The 13,977-nt window shown below is 38.0% G+C and overlaps 1 protein-coding gene and 1 long non-coding RNA gene across 9 annotated transcripts in view; one reads left to right on the top strand and one right to left on the bottom strand.

The window, feature by feature from the left end:
- The window catches only part of LOC125332451, a 57,968-nt gene that overhangs the window by 33,279 nt on the left and 10,712 nt on the right, over positions 1 to 13,977 (top strand). For all 7 annotated transcript variants that reach the window (XR_007206499.1, XR_007206497.1, XR_007206496.1 and 4 more), the window contains 4 exons: positions 2,198 to 2,331; positions 2,846 to 2,987; positions 3,857 to 3,982; positions 12,812 to 12,902. This is a non-coding gene — a long non-coding RNA (uncharacterized LOC125332451). The remainder of the gene's footprint in view (positions 1 to 2,197; positions 2,332 to 2,845; positions 2,988 to 3,856; positions 3,983 to 12,811; positions 12,903 to 13,977) is intronic.
- The window catches only part of SLC12A1 (solute carrier family 12 member 1), a 43,306-nt gene that overhangs the window by 27,499 nt on the left and 1,830 nt on the right, over positions 1 to 13,977 (bottom strand). The window contains exons 2-8 of one of the 2 annotated variants that reach the window (XM_048317272.1): positions 10,845 to 10,979; positions 10,555 to 10,630; positions 5,903 to 5,998; positions 4,448 to 4,587; positions 3,863 to 3,973; positions 2,810 to 2,921; positions 2,192 to 2,319 (exon numbers count right to left, since the gene is read on the bottom strand). In XM_048317272.1, coding sequence (XP_048173229.1) covers positions 2,192 to 2,319; positions 2,810 to 2,921; positions 3,863 to 3,973; positions 4,448 to 4,587; positions 5,903 to 5,998; positions 10,555 to 10,630; positions 10,845 to 10,979 — 798 coding nt within the window. Of the gene's footprint in view, positions 1 to 2,191; positions 2,320 to 2,809; positions 2,922 to 3,862; positions 3,974 to 4,447; positions 4,588 to 5,169; positions 5,266 to 5,902; positions 5,999 to 10,554; positions 10,631 to 10,844; positions 10,980 to 13,977 lie in introns of both variants that reach the window. The other variant, XM_048317273.1, reaches the window with a different exon arrangement.

Raw genomic sequence — 13,977 nt, 5'->3', positions numbered from 1 at the left:
ACAGCTGGGTTACAATGCTTACAGACTGGCTCACAACAGTATCAGCTTTAGTAATGCAACTGTAAGAGTCCAAAGATCTGCACTGTAAATTTTGAAGGGATTTTTAATGCTAGATAACCATACAATTTAGGGTGTGTTTGTTTGTGCTAGGAAGAATTTTTTATAAATTTTCTTCTTAAGTTGGTTTAGCAAGGTTTTGTAAATCAAAGATTTGTTGAATGTTTTAAGTCACAGACTTTTTATAACGATCCTTCTTGCAGGGTAAAAAACCAAAATAGAAATATGGAGTTTATTGTGAAGCATGGATGAATTGCTTAAATGTATTAGTAATTAATATAATTTTTAAATGAGGTAAAGATTTCTTGAGATGAAAAATAATTGTGGAGTCACTTCAGCTGCATAAGACCCTTTGCATTCAGACCATGGTAAATTTATGCAGTTCTGATGTGCATGTTTTAGGTCATTGTTTTTGTGGAATCTTGTGGTTATCCTAAACTCTGTAACGTTACATCTTAAGGTTAAAGTTTCTTACAACTTGACAACTTTTACGTTTTACATTTTTAAAATTTAAACCCATATTTCCTATACTGTTAGCACTTTAGGGGCTAAACCCCACTGAAGTCAGTAGGAAGTCACTGGGAAGCTGTCCCTGTAAGTAGGCTCTGGAGTAGGACACAACCTGAGTGTGTAGTGGCTGCGGGAGCACAGATGTAGGTGTTTGCAACAAATTCTAAAGAAAGTTTGATTGGTAAATTTTACACTTTTTAAACACTCCGTAGCTTGTCTTTTAGATTCTGGAGAGGCTGGTTAATTTAATTAGACTTGTCTAATGCATCTAAACATGCTCCATGGGAAATCTGCTGCCTGGAGGACTTGGTTACAGAAGTCCACTTATTGTGAGACTGAAACAACTGCAGAGATCCAACGGGAGAGCTGCTTCCCTAGGTCTGCTTGGATTGTTTCAAACAGCTGATGGAAGAAGTGCTGCTGCTTTGGGAGTCTGCCATGCAGGCAGAACACCATATATGGCAAAAGAATTATTTTTGTTTGATAAAAGGATGGAGATTGTGTGAGGCTGGTTCAGTCTCACTGGGCAGAAGTACAATGGGTTTTGGTTTTTTAATTAAAAATGGAATCTCACTGACACTATCAGTGGCTCAGTTTCCACGTATTTTCTCTGTGCTTGGCTTGAAAAGCAGTCCTCTGAAAACAAAGACGCTGAGGCATGTAGCTCAGGGTGAGGAAGGGAAAGAGAATTGGCTCTCAGGGGTGGTAGGATCTGGTGAACTTGTGACTGCTGTGCCAATACAGAAATAACAGACCTTTGGTTGAATCCTTAAGGTCTGCAAGGCAATGGATTTATAGGATAAGGCCAAATAACTTTATCTGACATTCTGGGGTTATCTAGCTGTGAGCCATGTCTTGTTGGTGACTTTCTTTTTTTATTTTGGTCGGTTTTTGAGTGTTTTTGTCATGAAAACTAGAGGACACTCAAAATTAAATTCCCGTCTCTAATTTACCTGTATGTTTAGATACTGGAAATTCCATCTCCTTTAACTGCTGAACTGCAAGAGGAGAATGGGAAACTGACAGAATGGCCACAGCAAGGCAACTGGGCACCCTTGGACCTCCTTTCCCTTTCTCTTCAGACTCCTTTTTTTGTCACAGCTGCAAGCTTGCAGCTTTTCCTTTGAGCAGCAATAGTGACATGTGGTTGGGACATACTTGCTTTCATTAAATTCTCTGTTTGCTCTGCCCTTGCTATGACCCTGAATATGAAAAGCTGGTCTCCACTGATTCTTGTGAGTACAAACATGAGCTTTCCAGGTATGCTTTTTGGGATGATGTTTGGATCGATGTTAACCAAAGATGAGCTCCAAGAGATACACATGTAATTTCTCCTATAGCATCTGCTGCTAATGGACCATTAATGATACATTATTGCAGGTTATTGAAACATGTTCTTAAATGACCCAAATCTAGCTACAATCATTTCTGTAAATACCCATAATGCATTATGAGAGAAAATGTGAATGCATGTTTTAAATGATAAAGCAGGTACTTGAAAGAGAGAGCTTTGCTTCCCAAAATAAGACATGATCTAAAACTGAATACAGTGTTGATTCATGATTGGTTTTCTTGTTATTTTTCCAAACTACAGCTAGTATAATGAAGTTAATGAAATACATACTTTCAGATCTCCTGAGATATTGGCTCCTGCAAGAATGCCAGTGGCAGCTGGGAAAAAAATGGCAAACACCGAAAAAAATCCTTCTCCACTTCTGAAATCTGGTCCAAAGTTTTCTGCAAATATTGATGCTGCAAATATAGGTGAGAATGAAATATACCAACAAGAGTTGATTCCAAAGTTACTTAATGAAGGAGGTGAATAAGCCAGTCTTTCACATCTGGACAACTGGGTTTGAATCTGTCTCACATCATAAGCAAAGTAAATTTGATTTCCTTAGTCTGGTCCCCAGGTGGACGTGCTTGTCTGCATCTCAGAGCTACAGATCCATGCTGAAGTGACAGAAATATCACTGCAGCATTTGCTGTTAGCTCTCTGTGAAAGTTTGTCTGTGGTCTACTGATGTATAAATGACTCAAGCTGCATCTTACTGTGCTATCAGCTGCAGCAGCAGAGAGACAAACTCAAAATTAGAGATTAAATCCATTCCCTTTGTTTGCAAGCTCACTTAAACTTGGGCAGAAGATTCTGATCTTGTGACGTTTTTCAGTGGAATCCTTAACTTACTTTAAGTCAAAAGAATGCAAACACAATTTTATGATAGATAGCAAGGTAGCTTACCTTGGTAATTAAAAAAGCCTCTTGCCTTCTTTTCAGTGTTGGTAGGAATGACTGTCCCAATAAAGAAGTTTGCAATGGCAACAAGGAGAACAATCAGAAGAATAACTTGAGCCTATTAATAGAAACAAGAAGATTCTCCTGTTGTTTTTAACTTGGTTGCTGTGGAGATGGCTATACAGTAAGTTATCTGTATCTGTTTCCTGTAACAGGTTATTAATTTCTATAGTTTTTGAAAAATACCAGGAATCAAGATAGCTGAATCAGTTGATGACAACAGCAGATGCTTTTTACTTAGAGGATAATGAAATACAGTGTTACAATTTAATTTTAGCTTCCTTACAAGAAAAGGTAAAATGGAACAGTTAATGCATTAATATCAAGTGTAAGACTTTTTTATATTGTTATAATGTTTTAGTTGCAGGGGGTTCACTTCAAAGGTTATAATATCAAATTGTTTTCTGATCTCTTTTACAAGTTGTTCTAGTCTCCATCACGGCATAGTGCAAAAACAAGGGTGCTGTTGGACCTGGTTTCTGGACCCAATTTCGATAGCTGCATTCCAATCTCTGAAGTACTGCCATTTGAATTTGCATTCTGACATTTTTTACAGGTGAAGGAATAGCAGAAATCATTAGAGATTGAGGAATGGGTAACAAGAAGAGCTCTTCTGCTGAGTAGGGCTTGAGAGAGTACAGTGATAAAACCATATGTTGTTTTTACTACTGTTTATTCTATCAGGCTGCATCAAAAATAAGGGCAAAAGGGGCACATAGCCAAGGCTCTAAATGATGCCGTGAATTATAAAAATCAATATAACCAAGCTGTCTGCAAAACTCAAACTTCCTCTTTGCTTTTAAATGTATGTTCAAGGCAGAGTGTAATTGGGCTTTCATTGAATGTAATGATTAAACTGCTATTGCTTTTAGAAAGATTAAGCATAAACTGAAACTGAGTGCTTTTGAAAATTCCATCTGTTGAATAGCATTCTTCACACACAAATGCTGTACAGCAGGTTAATATATTGCTTGCTTTTATATTCTTTTAAAGGTTTACCTTTGCTTCCCATTCCATGCCAGCAACAGAGATGCCAAGAAGACACACCACAGTTATGGTCCCTATGATTCTGATGTCATTGGACTCATCTACCATCAGTGTATCACTCTCCTGAAAGTGGTAAGAAATAGTATTAGAACAGTCTCTCTCTGCCCAACTGGTGGGATCAAGTAACAAGGTGAAATAGAAAGCAGTGAGCTGTCAAAGTTTCAGAGATTTGTGAGACCACGTGTTTGTATGTCATGTTTGTCATGTTCCAGCTGGCTTTTTGCAGTTGGGGTTATTTGGCTGTATAATGGGATGTCTGCTCTTTGTCTGATTTTGAGATTATTGTCAAGAAATGTATGAAATACACTTAAAAGGTAGAAATAATGAAGAAGCATTCTGTGGCATGTTTAGACAGACCAGCTTCTTCCCTTTTAAAGATATCCCTCAAGCCTTAACTAAAACAGATCACTACTTATGCAAATACATTATGTAAAACAAACACCACCATCACCATCCCCCCCCCCCCAAAAAAAAAAACCAGCCACACAAAACAAAACTGAACCAATTTCATCATATGCATGAAATATCTGCATTTACCTTAAGAAGTTCTACAACTGTTTCAGCAAATCCAACTACATACATGGCAACTGCCACTGCGTTTGCAAAGGCAAAGATAAGTCCTATAGAGCCACCAAACTCTGGGCCCAGACTTCTTGAGATAAGATAGTATGCTCCACCTGCAGACAGAAATGATTGTTATTTCAGCACAACTAAACACTCAGCTTTCGCTTTTTTTTCCCCCACATAGCTGTTCTTGCAGAAATCTGTGCTTTTAATCTCACAAATAGCATCAAACTTTGCCCTATATTAACAGGGGACACTGCAGAAAAGCAGTGTGCTTTGTACTGGTTCTGTCTTCAGACTTTTCAGTATGCCTTTCTATTCCAGAAATCTTTTTAGTGCATATTAGCATGCAAAAGTGGATCTTGTTACAATTTTTCATGATACATGATATAGTAACACAAAGGAGAGAGAAACTCACTTCCAGAAAGGTTCTGACTTACATGGATCTATTCCAGTGTTAACATGAAAGGTCACATTCCATGGTACAGTGTTTAAGCTCCTGCATCATAGTGATGCAGTGAATCTTTAATGTTTTTTGCATTAAATCTATTCACATTTCAATTTGCTGTTGATCCACTGGGAGAAATCACTGCAAGTATACATATTCTTTCTTTCCTTATAACGCAGTTATCTCAATTCCATGTATTTTTCTAATTCAAATCTGCACATTTTTATATGACATCATATTCACTTACCTCCTCTTACTACTCCATTAGTGCAAATGGCAGACATGGAGATACCTGTCAATGTTGTTACTACTACACTCAGAGCAATAACTATGATTCCAAGACCTGAAAGATCCGAAAAAGAAAGTATATGCAAGTGTGTTCCAGTACCTGTTCTGCTTAAGTGACGTAGTAAGAACTTGCCATTTTCCACAGGGCGTAGACCAGACCAGTTATAACTTAAAGGCTCTGAAATGCACTAAAACTTTGTTTCATCAAATACCTGACACAGACTTTTACAGCCAAATTGTTCATCCATCTTCCAAGGAGTGGCTGAAATGTAAGGAGCGTTAGAAAGAAGGCATTAAACTGAAGATAGCCACTGATCTGCAGCAGTCTTCAAAATGACAGGAAGAGATGTCTCATGCTCAGTTTGTTGAAGAATGTCCAACCTGGAATGCTCTGAATAGAAAAAAATGGCTGAAAGGTGAAAGAACTCCATGAAAAGCCAGAACCATCCCTTGCTCAGCAGTTGGCAGGAACATCTGAAATGTACTTCTCAGACTGAACTGAAATCTGTGCTTTGTTAGAAGTGACAACGCAAACACGCCTTAAATTGTGATGAGAGGTGGCTAGCATTGTTACCTTCCAGTTCCATTAGATATGCCCTTTGGTTTATGGTCCCTCTGGTTTGTCTCATAGGAAAAAAATGCACAAATACCTTCTGGGGCTTGAAAGCATTAGTAACCCTAAGATTTTTTACCTCCACGGACAAACCCATTAGTTGCTATTGCAGAAGTTGACAACCCAGTAATTGAGGTTACCATCGTGGCGAGAAGAATTATGATTACTCCAAGACCTGTCAGTAATAAGAAGATAAAATATTTTACTCATGTTCCATGTTTCCTACAAATCATTCTCTCTTTAAATTGAATTTTCAGGCCAGAATCAGAGCAATAAACTGAAAAGATGGTTTGTTGACCACGTGCGGCTTATAGAACATTTTCATGAAGTCCATGTCACGATAGTAAATTATTCCCATCAGTCTTCAAGCAGTGATTCTTTCTGATGGGAGTACCCTATCCAGGAATTCTTATGATTTCCAGAGGATGAAGGAAATGAACAAACAGGCATGCCTTGACATGGATGCTTGTATCTACCTTTAACACACATCCTGGCTGTTTAAATGAAGAGATTGACACATTAACCAGAGCTCTTGTAAGAATGCTATTGTCTTTCATCAGTAAATTAAATGCTGGATCAGATTCATAGTATAGATTCATAGTGCATGAACACAAAGAGTCTGTCAGGCAGAGCGACAAGACCTGAGTGGGAGCCTTCCCCATCCTCACTTGCCAAGCCATCAAGTGCTCTGCTTCCCCACTCTGCACATCTGCCTCTTTCCCTGCAAAAAGTAGTTTTACTCTAACACAGAAGAAACACTTGAAAATGAAAATACTGCTTTTTAGAGGCCATTTACTTTAACAGGTGACCTGTAATGTATAGTCATAGAGAACTTAGAATATTTTTCTTCTTTTTTAGCTGATATCACAAGGATAATCAAACATCTGAAGATCAGTAATAGGTGGTTAGTTGTAGGTAACTGGGTTTCAGTGTAAGTCTGAAATCTGAGACTGTTTCCAGTCTTTGGCTATATGGCTGTGTTTCTGTTAACTTTGTGAAACTGTGCTAGAAATTACATGAGCAGAATGTGCTTTGTATGATTTAGAATCACAGAAGCATGGATTTGAAGTGACTTCTGAAGGTCTGTAGCCTCCCAGTCATAGCAGAACTATTGCTAGGATTAAATCAGTGATGACCTTGGCTAGCTGGCTCTTGAAAACCTCCATGGATAAATATCCCACAGCTTCTTTGGATTACATGTCCAGGGCTACACCACCTGCCCAATAAAAAAGCTTTGTTTGTGTACAAACTGGACCTCCCAAGGAACAATTGCAGCCATTGCTGTTACATTTCTGCCACTACCAAGAGGAGTTTGGCTCTGTAGTTCCAGAAATCCTTTTTAAGTCAGGTATATAATATATATATACTTAATACTTATAAATATATATATTTATATATATATTTATACTTTATACTTATAAATATATATATTTAAGTCAGAAATAATATAATGATTTTCTCTCAACTTTATTCCTTTTACTCACATTTCTATCTATGAGAGGGAGAAAACCAGGAGAAAAAAATTAAAGAATTACAGTTTGCTGCCAAGCCTGGAATTAGTTCTTAGTTTTATCTGAACTGCTAAGGCTTATGCAGTATCTGCCTTGTTTCCACAGAGTATGTAGATATTCAGTGTGGAACTGGAGAATGTACACTGCTTGTAGTATTTATTGACCAGGGCTCATCCGAATTGAAACTTGGATCCTACAATTGATGTTGAGCTAGAAGTACTCAAACTTATTGATTTATCTCCTGTATTTCTACCATCTGACTTACAGATCAGATTCCTGAGTTCAGTTCATAGTGGATGGTTATAGACATCCAGTCCCTGAATTAATGTTCTTTGCTGCTTAAATTATAGCTATGTTATCACAATCCTTTAAGACAGAGCAATGTAATCTGTGAGCCATAAATGATATATAACATAGTGTAGGATATTTAAAGTGATTTGAGCCTCTAATAAATCATTTTTATCTTACTGATTTCTGAACTCTTACTATAACTAGTCATGCAAATGTTTTATATGCAGGTCTGTATAAAAAAATCCAGATGGTCATTCCTTTTGGTCAGCTACCATTACATAGGAGGATATTGTTCAGCCATGCAAATTCTTTGTCTGAGAAGTGGCTGAATATGTCTTTAAGAGCTGTTAACTCCTAAACTGAGTAAGTTAGACACATAATTCTCAAAGCAGTTTTAAAATTATTTGGTTAGTGTATGTGCATCCTAAGGATACTTTTCAAGGATGTTTTGTTGCATTTCACAATTCATATTGTTAACACATATATGATATATAGGGTCAGATATTTTGCTGATTTCATAGTAACATCTTCATGGGAAGGCTTTAATGATAATTTTTAAAAAATATGTTACCATTTAAGAAAAAAAGTGCATAAAATAAAATGACTCAACCAAAACATCATTGTAATATAATGTAATGTAACAGAACTGTAATATTCGAGATTTTCAAGTAGCATAAACTTGGTGTTTTTCTCTGTCTTTGTCTAACCATTCCATGTATAGGTACAAATACAGATCTCAGAGAGTCCCCAGATGTTAGGAGGAAATACCAGCCTAGTTTTGGACCTGTAATCTTGTCAGAACCATACCGTCCCTTTTTTCCTAGCTGATGATAACCAGAGAACCTTGCAGAATCCTACTTTTTCCCCTGTAAGAGCTTTTGCCCAAGATAGCCTATCAGGGCATGGAAATAATTGGATTGTCTCTCTTTGGCCCTCTAATGATGGGGATATAAATGGTGCCCAGATGGTGGTTTAACTGTCTCATTTAATTTCCATGTTAGTAGCAGGACTCAGTGAAATCCCTGAGCCTTGGTGATGATGAGCTTCCATCACTGTTCTCCTTAAGCAGCTTGGCTGGGGACTTAAAGCTGATTGCTCAAAAGGCATTCCAAAAATGCATTGAGAAATTATTCAAATGGAATTTGACGTTTCATTTTCAGAAGTAAAAGTAACCCCCTTGCATAATACAGGCAATTGAAAAAAGCAAGAGCAGAGCAATAAAGCATAAGAAAGAAGAGCCTGCTCATCAATGAGTTAAAATGGTAAAATTAAAAATGAAAGCAGAAAGGTTGTAACTGATGTTGGTGCAAATTAGTGTTAAAATCTGATTAAAGTTCAGATTGAAAACCAGGCATATGGCTCCTAAGTAAGTTGTTCCAAAATGAATTACTCTTGCCTATGGCTGTTCTCACACCTCAAAACAAAGTAATACTTCTTGATGATCTCAATAAGTTACTAAACTGCCCTTAAAAACTAATTTTGCATGAAACCCCAGAGCAAAGTCTTGGCAATATTAAGATGCAGAATTTTCATGGCAAGGCATATAGTTATGAGTGCCCTGGGCTGTATGTGCTCATTTGGTATGCATCATAAAATCAGAAAGCACCCTTTTGTCAGGCACAGCGCTGGAGCCATGCATGGAGCGCTGCAGAAGTAGTAAAGTTCTTCCGCTTAGTTCTGCATCTTTTATTGTTGGGTTGGTTTTTCTTTTCCTATTTGTGTCTCTGAAAGTTTGTGATTTTTTTCTTAATAAGTGTTTCATTTGTTACTCTTTTATTAAAAGCTCAGTCTTGCTCAAGTGAAACTTCTTAGAAGTTACTGCTTTTTATTGGAAATAAGACTTCAACCATGCAAATTTTTGGAGATGTTTCATCTCACTTCCATTAACAAGGATATGAATGACATATTCAATCTGATTTTGAGCACTGACTTTTGTCCAAGCCCAGCAGAGCTGACACCCCTTAATGTTTCCATTCTGTGAGCATCCAAACTGGAATACTTGCCATCCTGCCTTTGGATTGCTGTTTTTCATAACATCTGGGTGCCAGTCAAAGATCAGGGCCTCATTGCTCTGATTGTATGATCATGGATCACAGAGGGACACTGCCATGGCAGCTCAGGTTTCTGTGCTTCCCCAGAGCAGTAGCTCTAAGGAGGGAGTTGTACCACCCAGCTGTGGGACACTGCACCTCTCTGAGCTGCTCTTGCAGTGTTGGGAGCACTTCCTGCTCTCACCAGTTTCACTCAGCAGAATACTGGATGGAGGCCTCGGGGCCCAGTCTCCCAGGGATCTGGGATCTGGAATTTGGATTAATTAAATTGCACAGTGAAGAAGCAAAGATACAGCACACAGTGAAATGTACTTATTTAATTTATATGAAAGCTGTAACAGAGTTTTTTAAACTTAGTCTTTCATAGTATGCTAGTATCTAGTGCTGTTCTGTAGTTAAAAATAACAAAATCCTGATGAGATGAGACCTCCTTCCAGTTCTGTTTTCATCTTTGCAGAGAAGTGTGAAGAAGTGTTGTTTATAATATGTAGATGACAAGGTTTGGGTTTCACAGATAAGCAAAGTGTGAACTCTTAAAGGTTAACTCTGTACGCACATATTAGAAATTGGCCCAAGTCATAAAGTTTACATCTGTTACAGGATCTAAATACAAATTTCACTAAAGCTCAGAAATACTCAAATGTGATGATCATATGCATAGTTAACAGATCTATGCCTCTAAGCAGTAATTTGGCTGTGAGTCTGGAAAATTCCAATGGTTTGGAGGATTAATGTCTTTTACCCTGGCAAGCATTTGAAAACATTATTTAGTTCAACATGCAAATGCACATCTCAGATTATATATTAATCATGATCATGTATAGTTTATCCTCTTTATCCCTTTCACTGTTAAGAATGATATTAAATAAGATACATACCAATTCCTGCTTGACCTACAATCCAGGAAAGTCGAATAAAGAGCATCACACCCCAAATATTAAGCATGCATCTTACCTAGGTTTTAAAGAAAAATATACTGCATTAGTTCAATTTTGAAAGTAATGTTAAAAACCAGAAGGGTGATAAAGTGCATTTCATGCTTTTAGAAAGCACCCCAAACATCCCTGAAGTCTGCCTCCCTCTCTTAGTTCTTCAAAGACTTAAGTGTAACAGAACTGATTTTATTTTCTTTTAATTGTTTTTTTAGAAATGCAGGTAAGTTTCTCACCAGCACACCCTTCACCCATCCAAACTTGACAAATCCCGTTGTGTTTTCCTCTTCCTTGCTGAGTGCTGTCTCATCCCCAGCGGTGCTTTCTCCATTCGCCACTCTCTCCACGGAGCCGGTGCTCACAGCAATGTTCTGGAGGATCACACACAAAACAAAGACATTCTTTTGTGCCAGGCAGAGGACACCTGGCTGCATAAGGGAGGCATAATGGAAAAGAATTCCAAAGATCAGGTTTTACTGTCACTGGAGTAGAGAGCAATATTCTGCTCACACCAGGCATCAGCAGGTGGGCTTGCTAACAAGGGGAGAAGATGAAAGAATTGCTTAAGCAGCGTAAATACATTATTACCTGATCTAATAGTAACCTGGTTTTATTGTAAGCTATTCCACATATACATTGTGTTGACATGTTACAGAGCATCTAACATAATGAGGGTCTTGTGGTTGGCCTCTGCAACAATTTATGAATAACGCTAAGTGTAGAAACAGGGATAATTGCACACAGTGAAAAGAGACCTAACTGAGTGCTGCATGGTAAAGTTCTGTGATGAAATCTAGTGTTTCCTATTGAACAAAGTACAAACAGAACTGCAGCAGCAGGTGGGTAACATATTCCTGAAAACAGTTAGAGAAATGCCAGTGAAATGTAGTAAATGAATAATCCTTTCTGTGGCTTTGCCACCACTGGTGTTACCATAGTAAATAGGATTAGGAATTGCCATATTTATGGTGTAAGTAGCCCAGAATTTTAGATTGTTCACATCCAGTTAACTGACATAAATGTGTATTTTATCTCTTCAGCTCTTTTGCCCCAGAATCTTTGAGACAATTTAGCACCATGATATGTTTCTTGTGCTTCAAGTAGGAATTAGTCATGGCACTGAGATTTATACTCATTGTCATTGTCTTTTAATTTAATTTTTTTTTTTTTAATTCAGAGCTCTCACTGTTCCTGTGAGGAGTTGGCATTAGGTTAGCAATTGCTGGATTTTCTGGGTCCTCCTCAAAGGCCTTCAGGAAGGACCCTGCACCTTGCCATGGTCTGGCAGAGAGTCAGGAGTAGATACCACTCCTGGAGAGGAATCAAGATACTTTTTAGGCTTTAGAGGGTGATGAAGATATCTCCAGATTAACTAAGCAGGTCAAGGAGGAAAGACATCTGTGATCCTGTGAAACATGAGATTTTAAATCTTGGTTAACTTTAAGGTTGTTTCTATATTTTGTCCATAATTTTAAAAACACCAAACACAGAGACCCAAAACAGACATAAAGACCAACTGTGTATGCCTCTTACACTAATGTTTGGACTTGCCCCTCAAGGATGGGGGCTCTAGCCAAAATGATGTAGGGTTTTAGAATGCCTTTGACACAGTAAATCCAGGACTGTGCTCACAAATGAAAAATAAGTGACTGGATAATACATTTCAACATGGGCTAAACTTGGTGCCTGTTGGCCCTAAGAAAAGTGGGAATACAAGATCTGTTGAAAGCCTGTGACTTTGAGCTCCTTTGTGCTCCTTAGATAATTTTGACAGTTCTTACCCTGAAATAATAATGTCTGTGTTTGCTCAAAATACAGTAAATGATTAAAGTGAGTGAAGGAAGATCAGCAGAATAATATGATGGGCTTTTGCTACAGTGGTTAGAATTTCAAAGACAAAAAAATTAAAAGGGCTTGGTCTTTGTACTTGAAACAAGTTGTTTCCTCTGTACTTTGAATTAATTTGTGCTCTCTATGCCATTATCATAAATTATGGCCTTAAACCTTCCATAAATGCATTTTAAATTGGTGTGCTTTAGTGAATGATTGGTTATTTACCAAGCAGCTGTACCTGTGCTACTCATGCATTAAGGATGTGGAATAAAAGTGACAGAACATTTTGAAAAGCTACTAAAATAAAAAGTTAACTGCTTAAAAAAACCCCAAAAAACCTAACCCAAACATTTTCCTTTCCTTGTTTCAGAATGGTTTAGTCTTCATCTCTCCTGGGGCTAAAGATGATGAGCTCATCAAATCTCCATAACAAGTGTGGAGAATAGCCAAGAGGAAGAAAGGTTAGATTATTTCTTATGTAGGGTAAATATTAAACCCAAGTAATTATCACCAGCCATCAGCTGTGAAATAGCACTTAGACTATTTTTTAGGGATTTAATTGGCTTAATGTGTGCAAAAACTGACACATCTTGCTAAAAGATGACACAAATTTGACTCCAGCAGTGTGAAAACTAGATATTTGAATTTCCTTTCAGCCTGTCTTACATTCTGAAATTTGAAAAATTACATATTAAAAAAAATGTATTAAATATTAATATTTATCTTCTGATGTTAAGCCCAGCATCAAAGCACAATGGGAATGCTTATGTGATGTTTAGCAATCTGAAGTCAAACATATGCCACTTCTCATCAGAATCTGGCAATGAGCTCTGACAGAACAGTTGTCTTCAACAACTTGAGTTTCAAATTGGGGGCGAGGGGGGTGGGATTGCCTTGGGGTATGGTGTGGTAAGGCCAGATTTTAGTGGTTAAGTAAAAAAGGAATAAAGCATCTGCTTCAGAAGTGCACCTTGGGCTATTACTGTAACTCCTGTCCACGCTCAGTGTGGCATCTCATCCCCTCCTTGCTGGGGGCTGGAGCCCCATCCCACGCACGTACAGCCTGTGCCTCCTGACAGGAGCTCTGCCTTTTCACACTCAGCTCCTTCCCTACTAAGCTCCTATTTGGTGACCTTGTCTTTGTTTATTCTTCAGCATAAGCTCTGCAGAGCGAAGTGGTTTGTCCAAGGTCACCAAGTGAGGCCATGGGACAGCCAGGACTGGGCTCCAGCCATGCTAATGGGGCGTTGTTTGTTCCAGAGCTGTGCTTGTGCTCCCAGACCAGGGCCACAACCCACGTAAGGGCACAGCAGGATGCCAGTGTAAGAAAAATCCCATTACCTATGACATTCACCTTCCTATTTTGAAAGGCATAAGATTATATTTCTGTAAGATGGATACTGGATACTGGAAAAAGTCTGGAAATTACCAAATTGGATTATGCCCTTTTCTCTTTTCCAACAGTCCCAACATGTGAAACAATTTTCTCTTCATTATTCTGTGATGTAATCTGCCTTCTTTTTAATCTTCTTTAAG

The sequence above is a fragment of the Corvus hawaiiensis genome, chromosome 13, assembly GCF_020740725.1.
Source record: "Corvus hawaiiensis isolate bCorHaw1 chromosome 13, bCorHaw1.pri.cur, whole genome shotgun sequence".
Classification (NCBI taxonomy): domain Eukaryota; kingdom Metazoa; phylum Chordata; class Aves; order Passeriformes; family Corvidae; genus Corvus; species Corvus hawaiiensis.
The sequence above is the reverse complement of the archived record's forward strand: the minus strand, read 5'-3'. Positions and strand labels throughout refer to the sequence as shown.